Source organism: Hyperolius riggenbachi, chromosome 8, assembly GCF_040937935.1.
Source record: "Hyperolius riggenbachi isolate aHypRig1 chromosome 8, aHypRig1.pri, whole genome shotgun sequence".
In the NCBI taxonomy this organism is placed as follows: Eukaryota; Metazoa; Chordata; class Amphibia; order Anura; family Hyperoliidae; genus Hyperolius; species Hyperolius riggenbachi.
Window position 1 is genome coordinate 1,686,980 of NC_090653.1, and position 16,259 is coordinate 1,703,238.

At 45.8% G+C, this 16,259-nt stretch overlaps 1 protein-coding gene across 1 annotated transcript in view; it reads left to right on the forward strand.

The window, feature by feature from the left end:
• TSPAN6 (tetraspanin 6) overlaps nucleotides 1-14,716 on the forward strand; it is a 39,173-nt gene extending 24,457 nt beyond the window's left edge. Inside the window, exons 6-7 of the mRNA XM_068249240.1 lie at nucleotides 1,203-1,297; nucleotides 13,043-14,716. Of these exons, the coding sequence (XP_068105341.1) occupies nucleotides 1,203-1,271 (69 nt within the window). The 3' untranslated portion in view covers nucleotides 1,272-1,297; nucleotides 13,043-14,716. The remainder of the gene's footprint in view (nucleotides 1-1,202; nucleotides 1,298-13,042) is intronic.
• The last annotated feature ends 1,543 nt before the right edge of the window (nucleotides 14,717-16,259 follow it).

Sequence of the window (16,259 nt, forward strand, 5' to 3'; positions counted from 1 at the left end):
TGTGCAGGGTCAGGGCTCCCCCTGCTGGGCTCCGGCGGTATCTCTGTACAGTGCAGGGTCAGGGCTCCCCCTGCTGGGCTCCAGTAGTATCTCTGTACTGTGCAGGGTCAGAGCTCCCCCTGCTGGGCTCCGGGGGTACCTCTGTACAGTGCAGGGTCAGGGCTCCCCCTGCTGGGCTCCGGGGGTATCTCTGTACAGTGCAGGGTCAGGGCTCCCCCTGCTGGGCTCCGGCAGTATCTCTGTACAGTGCAGGGTCAGTGCTCCCCCTGCTGGGCTCCAGTAGTATCTCTGTACTGTGCAGGGTCAGAGCTCCCCCTGCTGGGCTCCGGGGGTATCTCTGTACAGTGCAGGGTCAGGGCTCCCCCTGCTGGGCTCCGGGGGTATCTCTGTACTGTGCAGGGTCAGTGCTCCCCCTGCTGGGCTCCGGGGGTATCTCTGTACTGTGCAGGGTCAGGGCTCCCCCTGCTGGGCTCCGGCGGTATCTCTGTACAGTGCAGGGTCAGGGCTCCCCCTGCTGGGCTCCGGGGGTATCTCTGTACTGTGCAGGGTCAGGACTCCCCCTGCTGGGCTCCGGCAGTATCTCTGTACTATGCAGGGTCAGGGCTCCCCCTGCTGGGCTCCGGCGGTATCTCTGTACTGTGCAGGGTCAGGGCTCCCCCTGCTGGGCTCCGGGGGTATCTCTGTACTGTGCAGGGTCAGGGCTCCGGCGGTATCTCTGTACTGTGCAGGGTCAGGGCTCCCCCTGCTGGGCTCCGGGGGTATCTCTGTACTGTGCAGGGTCAGGGCTCCGGCGGTATCTCTGTACTGTGCAGGGTCAGGGCTCCCCCTGCTGGGCTCCGGGGGTATCTCTGTACAGTGCAGGGTCAGGGCTCCTCTTGCTGGGCTCCGGGGGTATCTCTGTACTGTGCAGGGTTAGGACTCCCCCTGCTGGGCTCCGGCAGTATCGGCAGTATCTCTGTACTGTGCAGGGTCAGGGCTCCCCCTGCTGGGCTCCGGCAGTATCTCTGTACTGTGCAGGGTTAGGATTCCCCCTGCTGGGCTCCAGGGGTATCTCTGTACTGTGCAGGGTCAGGACTCCCCCTGCTGGGCTCCGGCAGTATCTCTGTACAGTGCAGGGTCAGCGTGTGTCGGGATAGCATTGCTGCCCTCTAGTGGTGGAGGGCTGTGCAGTAATTATTAATAGTGTGATTTCTCTGTTGCAGCTGGTGGGGATGTTCCTGGCCTGCTGTCTGTCTCGTTATATCACCAACAATCAGTACGAGATGGTGTAACCATGACAACTGTATGTGACATTAAGGTATGCCTGTGTGTTCCCACCTCCTGATAGTTATATGTAATATCTCTATATTTTGTGGCAGTATCAGTGGTGGTAGTATTATTAACAGCGGTAGTAGTAGCAGTGGTGGTAGTATTGGTATCAGTGGTGGTAGTATTATTAACAGCGGTAGTAGTAGCAGTGGTGGTAGTATTAACCTCCCTGGCGGTATGATTCCCGCGGCTGTGCGGCCACGGGAGGGTTTTTTTCATTTTTTTTTTTTAGCATGTAGCTAGCCTAGCGCTAGCTACATACTTCCCCCCCCCCCCCCCCCCCTCCTCCCTGCGGCGTCCCCTCGTATTGTCCGATCGCCGCCGGCGCCGCTTGCCCATTTCCTTGAGGGCTTCCCCCGTCGCCATGGCGACGAATGGAGTGACGTCATCGCCCTGTATCGCGGCGGTTAGCGGCGCATCGGTGGCGGGCGGCGGCGATCGGACCAAACACGCAGCTAGCAAAGTGCTAGCTGCGTGTTTGAAAAAAAATAATGCAAATCGGCCCAGCAGGGCCTGAGGAATCCTCCGCGGTGGCTTACCCCGTGTCCAGCATGGGGTTACCGCTAAGGAGGTTAAAAGCAGTAGTGGTAGTATTAGTATTAGTATCAATGGTGACAGTACTATTAGTAGTAGCAGCAGTGGTGGTAATATTAGAAGCAGTGGTGGTAGTATTAATAGCAGTGGTGATAGTAGTAGTAGTAGTAGTAGTAGTAGTATAAGAGGTGGTAGTATTATTAACAGCGGTAGTAGTAGTGGTGGTGGTAGTATTAGTAATAGCAGTAGTAGTGGTGGTGGTAGTATTAGTAGCAGTAGTGGCAGTATTTGTAGCTGTGGTGGTAGTATTAGTATCAGTGGTGACAGTAGTAGTAGCAGCAGCAGTGGTGGTAATATTAGAAGCAGTAGTGTTAGTATTAATAGCAGTGGTGATAGTAGTAGTAGTAGTTGTGGTAGTATTAGTAGCAGTGGTGGCAGTATTTGTAGCACTGGTTTATATTATTAGTAGCAGTATTTGTATTACTGGTAGTAGTATTAGTAGCATTGGTGATATTATTAGTAGCAGTATTTGTAGTACTGTTGGTGGTGGTAGTAGTAGTAGCAGCAGTGGTAGTAGTAGTGGCAGTATTTGTAGTACTGGTGGTAGTAGTAGCAGTGGTGATAGTAGTAGTAGAAGTGGTGGTGGTGGTAGTAGTAGCAGCAGTGGTGGTAGTAGTAGTAGTAGTAACAGTGGTGATAGTATTAGTAGCAGTGGTGGTAGTATTAGTAATACTGGTGGTAGTATTAGTAATATCATTAGTGGCAGTATTTGTAGTACTGGTAGCAGTATTAGTAGCAGTGGTGGTAGTATTTTAGTACTATTGGTAGTATTAGTAGCAGTAGTGGCAGTATTTGTAGTACTAGTGGTAGTATTTGTAGCAGTGGTGGTAGTATTTGTAGTATTATTGGTAGCAGTACTGGTAGTATTTGTAGTACTGGTAGTAGTATTAGTAGCAGTATTAGTAATACTGGTGGTAGTATTAGTAGTAGCAGTAGTGGCAGTATTTGTAGCAGAGCAGTTTGTAGGCTAAATTGCACCCAGGGCGAGGTAGCTAGTATAGGTAGCCAGCTATAGGTCTCCCCAGTATAGGTAGCCTGTATAGTTGCCCCAGGTATAGGTTAGATAGGTAGGTGCCCCAGTATAGGTTAGATAGGTAGGTGCCCCCAGTATAGGTTACATAGGTAGGTACTCCTCAGTATAGGTTAGATAGGTAGGTGCCCCCAGTATAGGTTAGATAGGTAGGTGCCCACAGTATAGGTTAGATAGATAGGTGCCCCCAGTATAGGTTAGATAGATAGGTGCCCCCAGTATAGGTTAGATAGGTAGGTGCCCACAGTATAGGTTAGATAGGTAGGTGCCCACAGTATAGGTTAGATAGGTAGGTGCCCCCAGTATAGGTTAGATAGGTAGGTGCCCCCAGTATAGGTTAGATAAGTAGGTACCCCTCAGTATAGGTTAGATAGGTAGGTGCCCCCGGTATAGGTTAGATAAGTAGATTCCCTCAGTATAGGTTAGATAGGCAGGAGGGTGGGCATATCGGCAGGGGGGGGGGGGGGGTTGGAGCAGGCAGAGCGAAGTTTCAACTTGCCTGCCTCGATTCCGCATGTAGCCTCTATCTTTATCCTGTTCCGGCATCTGTCGCTATGGTAAGAGCGCCCCCTGTGATGACATTATCACAGGAGGCGCTGTTACCATCACGACAAACGCCGAGATAGGATGAGGATAGAGACTGTGTGCGGGATCGAGGCAGGTGAGTTGAAACTTCGCTCTGCCCGCCGCTGCGCTCACCCTCCTGCCGCTCCACCTGGCTCCCCATGTGGCCACACCATCTGCGCACGCGTAAAAATGGGCCTGCTTTGTAGTACTGGTGGCAGTATTAGTAGCAGTAATGATATACAGGTGATGTGGTGGTAGTATTAGTAGTAGTAGTGGTGGTAGTATTAGTAATACTGGTGGTAGTATTAGTAGTAGTGGCAGTATTGGTAGCAGTGATGATATACAGGTGATGTGGTGGTAGTATTAGTAGTAGTAGTGGTGGTAGTATTAGTAATACTGGTGGTAGTATTAGTAGTAGTGGCAGTATTAGTAGCAGTGATGATATACAGGTGATGTGGTGGTAGTATTAGTAGCAGTGGTGGTAGTATTAGTAATACTAGTAGTAGTATTAGTAGCAGCAGTGGTGGCAGTATTAGTAGCAGTGATGATATACAGATCATGTGGTGGTAGTATTAGTAATACTAGTAGTAGTATTAGTAGTAGCAGTGGTGGCAGTATTAGTAGCAGTGATGATATACAGGTGATGTGGTGGTAGTATTAGTAGTAGTAGTGGTGGTAGTATTAGTAGTAGTGGTGGTAGTATTAGTAGCAGTGGTGGTAGTATTAGTAATACTAGTAGTAGTATTAGTAGCAGTGGTGGTAGTATTAGTAATACTAGTAGTAGTATTAGTAGTAGCAGTGGTGGCAGTATTAGTAGCAGTGATGATATACAGATCATGTGGTGGTAGTATTAGTAATACTAGTAGTAGTATTAGTAGTAGCAGTGGTGGCAGTATTAGTAGCAGTGATGATATACAGGTGATGTGGTGGTAGTATTAGTAGTGGTGGTAGTATTAGTAGTAGTGGCAGTATTGGTAGCAGTGATGATATACAGGTGATGTGGTGGCAGTATTAGTAGGAGTGGTGGTAGTATTAGTAATAATGGTAGTAGCATTAGTAGTAGTAGTGGTGGCAGTATTAGTAGCAGTGATGATATACAGGTGATGTGGTGGTAGTATTAGTAATACTGGTAGTAGTATTAGTAGTAGCAGTGGTGGTAGTATTAGTAGTAGCAGTGGTGGCAGTATTAGTAGCAGTGATGATATACAGGTGATTTGGTGGTAGTATTAGTAGCAGTGGTGGTGGTATTTGTAATACTGGTAGTAGAAGTATTAGTAGTAGCAGTGGTGGTAGTATTAGTAGTAACAGTGGTGGTGGTAGTATTAGTAGTAGCAGTGGTGGCAGTATTAATAGCAGTGATGATATACAGGTGATGTGGTGGTAGTATTAGTAATACTGGTGGTAGTGGTGGTAGTAGTAGTAGTAGTGGGGGCAGTATTAGTAGCAGTGATGATATACAGGTGATGTGGTGGTAGTATTAGTAATACTGGTGGTAGTAGTAGCACTGGTGGCAGTATTAGTAGCAGTGATGATAAACAGGTGATGTGGTGGTAGTATTAGTAATATTATTATTATTATTATTTTTTATTTATATAGCGCCAACATATTCCGCAGCGCTTTACAAAGCACAATAAGACAAGGGGAACATAGATACAACTAACAAATGTACAGCAGCGTTCCAAGCAGCACAAATATTGTTACAAAAACAGTAAACATTAGGAGGATGACCCTGCCCTTGTGAGCTTACAATCTAATGGGTTGTGGGGGACACACTAGGTAAGGAGGTGGAGGATGGATGAGGCAGTGATTCTTTGCCTCTGATTACATTGTGACAGATATAGAATAGCCCTATATAGGGCTATAGAATGTTATAAGCTTGTCTGAACAGGTGTGTTTTAAGAGTGCGTTTGAAGATGCCCAGGTTTGGAGCATGACGTACAGGCTGTGGAAGAGAGTTCCAGATAAGGGCTGATGCTCGTGTAAAGTCCTGGATGCGAGCATGAGAGGAGGTGATCAGCTTAGAGGCCAGGAGAATTTCTTGGGAGGAGCGAAGGTTGCGGCAGGGACAATATCTTGAGATTAGTGAGATGTATGGAGGAGACAACTCGTGGAGGGCTTTGTATGTTAGAGTCAGGAGTTTGAACTGGATCCTCTGGGTAATGGGTAACCAGTGGAGAGAACGGCACAGTGGGGCTGCATCGGAAGAGCGTGTGGAAAGGTGAATGAGGCGGGCAGCTGAATTTAGAAGGGATTGGAGAGGTGCTAGCCTGTTTTTTGGTAGGCCACAGAGCAGGGTGTTGCAGTAGTCTAGGCGGGAGATGATTAAGGCATGAACAAGCATTTTGGTGGCCTCTTGTGTGAGGAAGGGACGGATACGGAATATATTTTTGAGCTGGAAATAGCAGGTGGTGGTTAATGGGGCAATGTGAGGTTTAAAGGAGAGCTCTGAGTCAAGTATAACCCCCAAGCAGCGGGCCTTAGTGGTTGAGGTTATTGGGGTGTTGTCTACCGTTATGGTTGCAATTGGTGGGGGTGTAGATAGCGATGGTGGAAAAATCACAATTTCCGTTTTAGTCATGTTGAGTTTGAGGAAGTGGGAGGACATGAATGCAGAAACGGCACGTAGACAGTCGGGGACTCTGGATAGTAGTGAGGACAGGTCAGGAGCTGAGAGATAGATTTGGGTGTCATCCGCATAGAGGTGATACTGGAAGCCAAAAGAGTTAATTAGTTGTCCCAGGCCACGGGTGTAGATTGAGAAAAGAAGTGGCCCAAGAACAGAGCCTTGAGGTACACCAACAGACAGTGGGTGTGGAGAGGACTTGGTGTTAGAGAAGGACACAGTGTAAGAGCGTCCAGAGAGATAAGAGGAGATCCAGGAATGTGCTTGTCCCTTGATTCCTAAAGATGACAGTGTCTGCAGAAGCAGAGCATGATCAACCGTGTCAAAGGCAGAGGAAAGGTCAAGGAGTATTAGAATGGAGAACTGGCCTTTGGATTTAGCTACCAGTAGGTCATTAGCAACTTTCGTGAGGACAGTTTCGGTGGAATGGTGTGTGCGGAATCCAGATTGAAAGGGGTCAAGTAAGGAGTTGGTAGAGAGAAAGGCAGACAATTCTGAATGGATATGACGTTCCAGCAGTTTAGAAGCAAAGGGGAGGAGCGAGACATGCCGGTAATTGGATAGAGAAGCTGGATCAAGAGAGGGTTTTTTGATTAGTGGTGTGATGATAGCTTGTTTGAATAAGGAAGGAAAAGTGCCAGTGGAGATAGAAATGTTGAATAGAGTTGTTAGAGCGGGATTAAAGGAGGAGGAAAGCTGGGGGATTAGATGAGAGGGAATGGGGTCCAGGGCACAGGTAGTGAGATGCGCTTTGGAGATTAGTGAGGAAAGACACTGTTCAGTTAGTGTGGTGAAAGATGTTAGTGGGAGACTGGTCTTGTGGAGCCGGGGGAAGGCAGTTAGTGGTGGGTGAGGGTGCAGGTGGACAGAAGGAATTTATAGGTGACGGCTGTGCTGGTAAAAATGGTTGCGTGTTGAAGCTATTACGTATTGCATCAATCTTGCTTGTAAAGTATGATTCAAAGTCGTCAGCTGACAGACATGTCGTAGGGGGAGGAGGTGGGGGACGAAGTAGGGAGTTAAAGGTGTTGAACAATTGTTTTGGGTTGTGGGACTGTGAGGAAATGAGCGAGGAGAAATAAGACTGCTTAGCCGAGGTGAGGGCATCCCTGAGCTCCTGCATAGTTTGTTTGTAGTGGTGGAAGTCCTCTACAGCAGTGCTCTTTCTCCAGCACCTTTCTGCCACCCTGGAGCGCCTTTTCAGCTGTTTGATTTGTTCAGTGAGCCAGGGCTGCCGGTTAGTTTGGCGGGGGCGGGTGGTGGTGAGTGGGGCAGCTGAATTCATGGCAGAGGAGACTACACTAAATAAGTAACTGGATGCTGCCTCTGGGTCAGTGTAGGATGACAGAGTACTTAGAGGTTGCAAGGCCTCAGTCAGGGTATTCAGATCCAGGTTGCGGTAATTCCTGCGCGTGACTGTATGGTGTAGTGTTGGTGGAGTTGACGGTAGAGAAGAATTGATTGAGAAGGTAAGAAGGTTGTGGTCTGAGAGGGGAAGTGGAGTGTTATGGAAGCTTGAAATAGAACAGAGGCGGGTAAAGACAAGGTCAAGAGTGTGGCCGTCTTTGTGGGTGGAAGTGGAGGACCATTGGGCAAGGTCAAACGAGGAGGTGAGAGAGAGCAGTTTGGTGGCAGTAGGGCAGCTAGTGTTGATGGGTATATTAAAATCTCCAATGATGATAGAGGGTATATCAGTGGAGAGGAACTGGAGAAGCCATGCTGAAAAGTGATCAATGAAAGTAGAGGCTGGACCGGGCGGGCGGTAGATAACAGCAATCTGGATGTGGTATGGAGAATAGAGACCGACAGCATGAACTTCAAAGGATGAGAGTGAGAGTGCGGGCAGTGGTGTGAGTGGCTTAAAGGAGCAGTGTTCAGAGAGGAGGATCCCCACCCCGCCTCCCTGTTTGTGGCCAGGTCTAGGGGCATGACTAAATGTTAGACCACCATGTATTAGAGCAGCTGGAGACACTGTGTCTGATGGAGTTATCCATGTTTTGGTGAGCCCCAGGAAGGTGAAAGTGTTGGAGATAAACATGTCATGAATAAAGGCCAGTTTATTACAGACTGAGCGGGAGTTCCATAGAGCCCCAGATATGGGGAGGGGAGAGCTGGGAAGAAGGGGGATGTCAATAAGGGTGTAGGTGTTCTGGGAGGGGAGGTGGTGAGGTTTGTTATTGGTGGAATGAGTTGTAGTCTGAGTAGTGTGAGGTCTAGGAGTGGGCCCTGGGTTTGGTGATATGTCCCCAGAAGCCAGGAGGAGTAGTAGGCAGAGCAGAGAGATGTGGGGGTGGGACTTGTGTGTATGCAAGTTAGGTTTAGTGAGAGCAGAGGAGGGGTAGTGTGAGCAGAGAAATAGGAATAGTTCGTGGCTAGAGAGAAGGGGAGATGATAGCAGAGAGGGAGCAATCTGTATGGTGTTGCTGACAGTGGGAGGATGAAGTGACATGTGGATTTTCAGGAACAGAAGGCAAAAAGAAGCGGTTGAGAAAGACATTTTAAACATTCTGAAGTGGTCTACAGGGAGATCGATGGCTGACAGCAGGAGGGTGGAGTGTGTTTAGATACAGGAATTGCAGAAACAAGCAAGCATATGGTGAAACAGATAAAAAACAGTTAAGTAGCAAACCATGTAACCGAAGTGCAGAGTCTCCTGGCAGTTCCTTCTGTTCCCTTCTGGTGCAATTCTGGTCTAATTCAGGTCTTTTGCTGTGCACTTCAAATCATGCACTTAAAATTAATGCACATCTGACTACAGTCATATCTGACTTAGAGACTAGATTAAATAGACAGCAGAGGGAATGGAGATGAGTGCTGGAAGTAGTATTAGTAGTAGTAGCACTGGTGGCAGTATTAGTAGCAGTGATGATAAACAGGTGATGTGGTGGTAGAATTAGTAATACTGGTAGTAGTATTAGTAGTAGCAGTGGTGGTAGTATTAGTAGCAGTGATTATATACAGGTGATGTGGTGGTAGAATTAGTAATACTGGTAGTAGTATTAGTAGTAGCAGTGGTGGTAGTATTAGTAGTAGCAGTAGTGGCAGTATTAGTAGCAGTGATGCTATACAGGTGATGTGGTGTTAGTATTAGTTGCAGTGGTGGTAGTATTAGTAATACTGGTAGTATTAGTATTAGCAGTGGTGGCAGTATTAGTAGCAGTGATGATATACAGGTGATGTGGTGGCAGTATTAGTATCAGTGTTGGTAGTATTAGTAATACTAGTAGTAGTATTAGTAGTAGCAGTGGTGGTGGTAGTAGTAGCAGTGATTATATACAGGTGATGTGGTGGTAGTATTAGGAATACTAGTAGTAGTATTAGTAGTAGCAGTGGTGGTAGTATTAGTAGCAGTGATGATATACAGGTGATGTGGTGGTGGTAGTATTAGTAATACTAGTAGTAGTATTAGTAGTAGCAGTGGTGGTAGTATTAGTAGCAGTGGTGGTAGTATTAGTAGCAGTGATGATATACAGGTGATGTGGTGGTAGTATTACTAGCAGTGGTGGGGCAGTATTAGTAGTAGCAGTGGTGGTAGTATTGGTAGCAGTGGTGGCAGTATTAGTAGCAGTGATGATATACAGGTGATGTGGTGGTAGTATTAGTAGCAGTGGTGATATACAGGTGATGTGATGGTAGTATTAGTAGCAGTGGTGGTAGTATTAGTAATACTAGTAGTAGTATTAGTAGCAGTGGTGGCAGTATTAGTAGCAGTGATGATATACAGGTGATGTGGTGGTAGTATTAGTAGCAGTGGTGGTAGTGTTAGTAATACTGGTAGTAGTAGTAGTAGTAGTAGCAGTGGTGGTAGTATTAGTAGTAGCAGTGGTGGCAGTATTAGTAGCAGTGATGATATACAGGTGATGTGGTGGCAGTATTAGTAGCAGTGGTGGTAGTATTAGTAATACTAGTAGTAGTAGCAGTGGTGGTAGTATTAGTAGCAGTGGTGGCAGTATTTGTAGCAGTGGTGGTAGTATTAGTAATACTAGTAGTAGTAGTAGCAGTGGTGGTAGTATTAGTAATACAAGTAGTAGTATTAGTAGTAGTAGCAGTGGTGGTAGTATTAGTAATACTATTAGTAGTAGCAGTGGTGGTAGTATCAGTAGCAGTGGTGGTAGTATTAGTAATACTAGTAGTAGTATTAGTAGTAGCAGTGGTGGCAGTATTAGTAGCAGTGATGATACACAGGTGATGTGGTGGTATTAGTAATACTATTAGTAGTAGCAGTGGTGGCAGTATTAGTAGCACATATACAGGTGATGTGGTGGTAGTATTAGTAGCAGTGATGGTAGTATTAGTAATACTAGTAGTATTAGTAGCAGTGATGATATACAGGTGATGTGGTGGTAGTTTTAGTAGTACTAGTAGTAGTATTAGTATTAGTAATACTACTAGTAGTAGCAGTGGTGGTAGTATTAGTAGCAGTGGTGGCAATATTAGTAGCAGTGATGATATACAGGCGATGTGGTGGTAGTATTAGTAGCAGTGGTGGTAGTATTAGTAATACTATAAGTAGTAGCAGTGGTGGTAGTATTAGTAGTATCAGTGGTGGCAGTATTAGTAGCAGTGATGATATACAGGTGATGTGGTGGTAGTATTAGTAGCAGTGGTGGTAGTATTAGTAATACTAGTAGTACGGTGGCGGTAGTATTAGTAATAATATTAGTAGTAGCAGTGGTAGTAGTATTAGTAGCAGTGATGGTATACAGGTGATGTGGTGGTAGTATTAGTAGCAGTGTTGGTAGTATTAGTAATACTAGTAGTAGTATTAGTAGTAGCAGTGGTGGTAGTATTAGTAGCAGTGATGATATACAGGTGATGTGGTGGTAGAATTAGTAGCAGTGGTGGTAGTATTAGTAATACTAGTAGTAATATTAGTAGTATTAGTAGCAGTGGTGGTAGTATTAGTAATACTAGTAGTAGTGTTAGTAGTAGCAGTGGTGGCAGTATTAGTAGCAGTGATGATACACAGGTGATGTGGTGGTAGTATTAGTAATAGTAGTAGTAGTAGTAGTAGTAGTAGTAGTAGTAGTAGTAGCAGCAGTGGTGGTAGTATTAGTAGCAGTGATGATATACAGGTGATGTGGTGGTGGTAGTATTAGTAGCAGTGGTGGTAGTATTAGTAATACTACTAGTAGTATTAGTAGCAGTGGTGGTAGTATTAGTAATACTAGTAGTAGTATTAGTAGTAGCAGTGGTGGCAGTATTAGTAGCAGTGATGATACACAGGTGATGTGGTGGTATTAGTAGTAGCAGTGGTGGCAGTATTAGTAGCACATATACAGGTGATGTGGTGGTAGTATTAGTAGCAGTGATGGTAGTATTAGTAATACTAGTAGTATTAGTAGCAGTGATGATATACAGGTGATGTGGTGGTAGTATTAGTAGCAGTGGTGGTAGTATTAGTAATACTAGTAGTAGTATTAGTAGTAGCAGTGGTGGTAGTATTAGTAGCAGTGATGATATACAGGTGATGTGGTGGTAGTATTAGTAGCAGTGGTGGTAGTATTAGTAATAGTAGTAGTAGTAGCAGTGGTGGCAGTATTAGTAGCAGTGATGATGTACAGGTGATGTGGTGGTATTAGTAATACTATTAGTAGTAGCAGTGGTGGCAGTATTAGTAGCACATATATACAGGTGATGTGGTGGTAGTATTAGTAGCAGTGGTGGTGGTAGTATTAGTAATACTAGTAGTAGTATTAGTAGCAGTGGTGGTGGTATTAGTAATACTAGTAGTAGTATTAGTAGCAGCAGTGGTGGCAGTATTAGTAGCAGTGATGATATACAGATCATGTGGTGGTAGTATTAGTAATACTAGTAGTAGTATTAGTAGTAGCAGTGGTGGTAGTATTAGTAGCAGTGATGATATACAGGTGATGTGGTGGTAGTATTAGTAGCAGTGGTGGTAGTATTAGTAATAGTAGTAGTAGTAGTAGCAGTGGTGGCAGTATTAGTAGCACATATATACAGGTGATGTGGTGGTAGTATTAGTAGCAGTGGTGGTAGTATTAGTAATACTAGTAGTAGTATTAGTAGTAGCAGTGGTGGTAGTATTAGTAGCAGTGATGATATACAGGTGATGTGGTGGTAGTATTAGTAGCAGTGGTGGTAGTATTAGTAATAGTAGTAGTAGTAGCAGTGGTGGCAGTATTAGTAGCACATATATACAGGTGATGTGGTGGTAGTATTAGTAGCAGTGGTGGTAGTATTAGTAATACTAGTAGTAGTATTAGTAGCAGTGGTGGTAGTATTAGTAATACTAGTAGTAGTATTAGTAGTAGTACTGGTGGTAGTATTAGTAGCAGTGATGATATACAGGTGATGTGGTGGTAGTATTAGTAATTCTGGTAGTAGTATTAGTAGTAGCAGTGGTGGCAGTATTAGTAGCACATATACAGGTGATGATGTGTCTGCACAGGGACACAGCCTATGAAAGGAACACTAAGACAAATCTCTCTGCTCCGTGTAACAGGGACAGATCAGATTCATGGTTTCTCCAAGCTTTCCCCCAGCTGATATTCTCACACCTTATCAATAAAATGCCTTTTAAAGGGACTCTGAAGTCTTGTTTTTTACCCTTTTTTTTTTAAATGGAATGCTGTTAAGAATCATAAGTAAATTAGCTGCATTCTTGCTGCAAGACGAAGGTTAAAAAGCATAGAAATAGCCCAGCAAAGTTCCTGGGCTCTGGAGATTCTATTTCCGCATAGAGGCAGAGCTTTGTTCTGTAGCTCCGCCACTACTCCAGTCAATCTCTGCTGATCGCCGCCTCTCCCCGTCCCTCTGTCTTCTTCCACTGAGAGAGGCGGGGAGGAGGCGGAGATCCGCAGAGCTACAGAACAAAGCTCCGCCTGTGGTACTACTCTGCACTGTGCTTCTGATCAGACACACGTCAGTAGTGACACGTTTATTTCTCGTTTCAGGGAATTGGAATGAATCCTGTCTGGACCACACATCACCCTGGAGGAGGGGCCATCGTGTGACTTTCCTCCGCCCACAATCTGCAGAGCCAACTCCTCTGACATAGGGCGTATTATCTCATGTTTTATCGTTGTTTTAGGTCACTTCTCAAAAATTTGAGGTCAGCTACATATCCCAGCAGTCCTCCATAATGGACTTTGAAAGAGTTCTAAACCGTGTAAAGGGGTTTTTATTGCTTTCTGTGTCCTTATTGAAAATGTTCCCCTTTTTCCAGTTCACAAGACCTTTGTGAAGGTTTTTATTGTTAAACTGGCAACTGCTGATCCCATGGACAGGAAATGAGGAGAAGCAATAAAAGCTGCTCCCCACTAGGTGGTGCTGTCTCTCAGAGAGCTCCTCCTACTTCCTGTCTAGAGAGGAAGTAATGCAAATTCCTACAGATGGGTGTGCAGGACAACAGTAAAAATCCAAGAGGGTTTTAATGTCTTCTTAATACACTAAAGCCCACAATATATTAACACTAAAGCGAACCTCCTTCCTCCATCCTGACTCCATCCTGCCTCCCTCTTGCCTCATGGTGCACACTTGGAATACCTCCAGCACTAAATGGTTAATCGAGCCTCTTACTCCAGTCAGAGACACACATACACACACCACTCATTATGGTCTGTTTTTCCTCAGGGTGTCTGCAAATTAAAGAGATAAGAAAGACAGGCTGAACACTAATCAGAAGCTACAGGACAAACGACTGCTAAGAATAATAGTTATACCTTCCATCACAGATTCTCCCCGCTGAGCTGAGCCGCCTATCGGTTGAGCGGAGACTGTCTGCAAGCTGGTGATCCTCTGCGGTGGGCGGAGACTTCGGCAGGCTGGCAGTCCTCTAGGGTGGGCGGAGACTTGGGCAGGCTGACAGTCCTCTAGGGTGGGCGGAGACTTTGGCAGGCTGGCAGTCCTCTAGGGTGGGTGGAGACTTTGGCAGGCTGACAGTCCTCTAGGGTGGGTGGAGACTTTTGGCAGGCTGGTGATCCTCTAGGAAGGGCGGAGACTTCGGCAGGCTGGTGTTCCTCTAGGGTGGGTGAAGACTTCAGTAGGCTTGCATTCCTTGGGGTGGGCAGAGACTGGCAGGCTGGCTTTTTTCTGGGGTGGGCGGAGACTGTCGGCAGGCTGGTTAGTTAATAATTAAAGTCTATGGGAGGGGTTTGGCACTTTGTCTCCCCACCCCCACACACGTTATATAAAGTCACAGGAGGTTTCTTCTGATAAGTGTGCTGGGCGTGGCCATGTGGGCAGCTCTTCCGCTCTATCCCTCGGGGCGTTCGGGGGTGGGTGAGCTCAGGCTCCGCCCTCTGAGAAGGGGATGTATGTAACTTGATGCTTTCATTCCACTCCATCCAGGACTGACGTGAGTTAGCGGTCCCCAAATCTCATGGACTCCTGTCAGTTCTCATTCCTGTCTTCCCTGTTTACTGCTATTGTATTTTACATGATGAATTCTTCTGTATGATGACACTAAGGGAATGCTGCGATGTGGAATCGCGGGGAAATGCCAGTATTATATGCTGCCAAATGTCCTGTTTTTTCTTATTGCATTTACGATTAATGTGAAGATCTTTTTTTTTTTTTTTTTTTCCTTTTTTTTATTCATAGGCAATAAACTTCATTTAGTAATTTTATATTTATTTACCTTTGTTCAAAATATGATACTTCATGTACATGAGAACGCAGCCTGTCCAATCACTAGAGACCAGTGACATCACTGACACCTCATATACATGAGAACGCAGCCTATCCAATCACTAGAGACCAGTGACATCACTGACCCCTCATATACATGAGAACGCAGCCTATCCAATCACTAGAGACCAGTGACATCACTGACACCTCATATACATGAGAACACAGCCTAGCCAATCACTAGAGACCAGTGACATCACTGACACCTCATATACATGAGAACGCGGCCTATCCAATCACTAGAGACCAGTGACATCACTGACGCCTCATATACATGAGAACACAGCCTATCCAATCACTAGAGACCAGTGACATCACTGACGCCTCATATACATGAGAACGCAGCCTATCCAATCACTAGAGACCAGTGACATCACTGACACCTCATATACATGAGAACACAGCCTATCCAATCACTAGAGACCAGTGACATCACTGACGCCTCATATACATGAGAACGCAGCCTATCCAATCACTAGAGACCAGTGACATCACTGACGCCTCATATACATGAGAACGCAGCCTATCCAATCACTAGAGACCAGTGACATCACTGACACCTCATATACATGAGAACACAGCCTATCCAATCACTAGAGACCAGTGACATCACTGACGCCTCATATACATGAGAACGCAGCCTATCCAATCACTAGAGACCAGTGACATCACTGACACCTCATATACATGAGAACGCAGCCTATCCAATCACTAGAGACCAGTGACATCACTGACCCCTCATTTACATGAGAACGCAGCCTATCCAATCACTAGAGACCAGTGACATCACTGACACCTCATATACATAAGAACGCAGCCGTTCCAATCACTAGAGACCAGTGACATCACTGACACCTCATATACATGAGACCGCAGCCTATCCAATCACTAGAGACCAGTGACATCACTGACACCTCATATACATGAGACCGCAGCCTATCCAATCACTAGAGACCAGTGACATCACTGACCCCTCATATACATGAGAACGCAGCCTATCCAATCACTAGAGACCAGTGACATCACTGACACCTCATATACATGAGAACGCAGCCTATCCAATCACTAGAGACCAGTGACATCACTGACCCCTCATATACATGAGAACACAGCCTATCCAATCACTAGAGACCAGTGACATCACTGACGCCTCATATACATGAGAACGCAGCCTATCCAATCACTAGAGACCAGTGACATCACTGACACCTCATATACATGAGAACGCAGCCTATCCAATCACTAGAGACCAGTGACATCACTGACCCCTCATTTACATGAGAACGCAGCCTATCCAATCACTAGAGACCAGTGACATCACTGACACCTCATATACATAAGAACGCAGCCGTTCCAATCACTAGAGACCAGTGACATCACCGACACCTCACATACATGAGAACGCAGCCTATCCAATCACTAGAGACCAGTGACATCACTGACACCTCATATACATAAGAACGCAGCCGTTCCAATCACTAG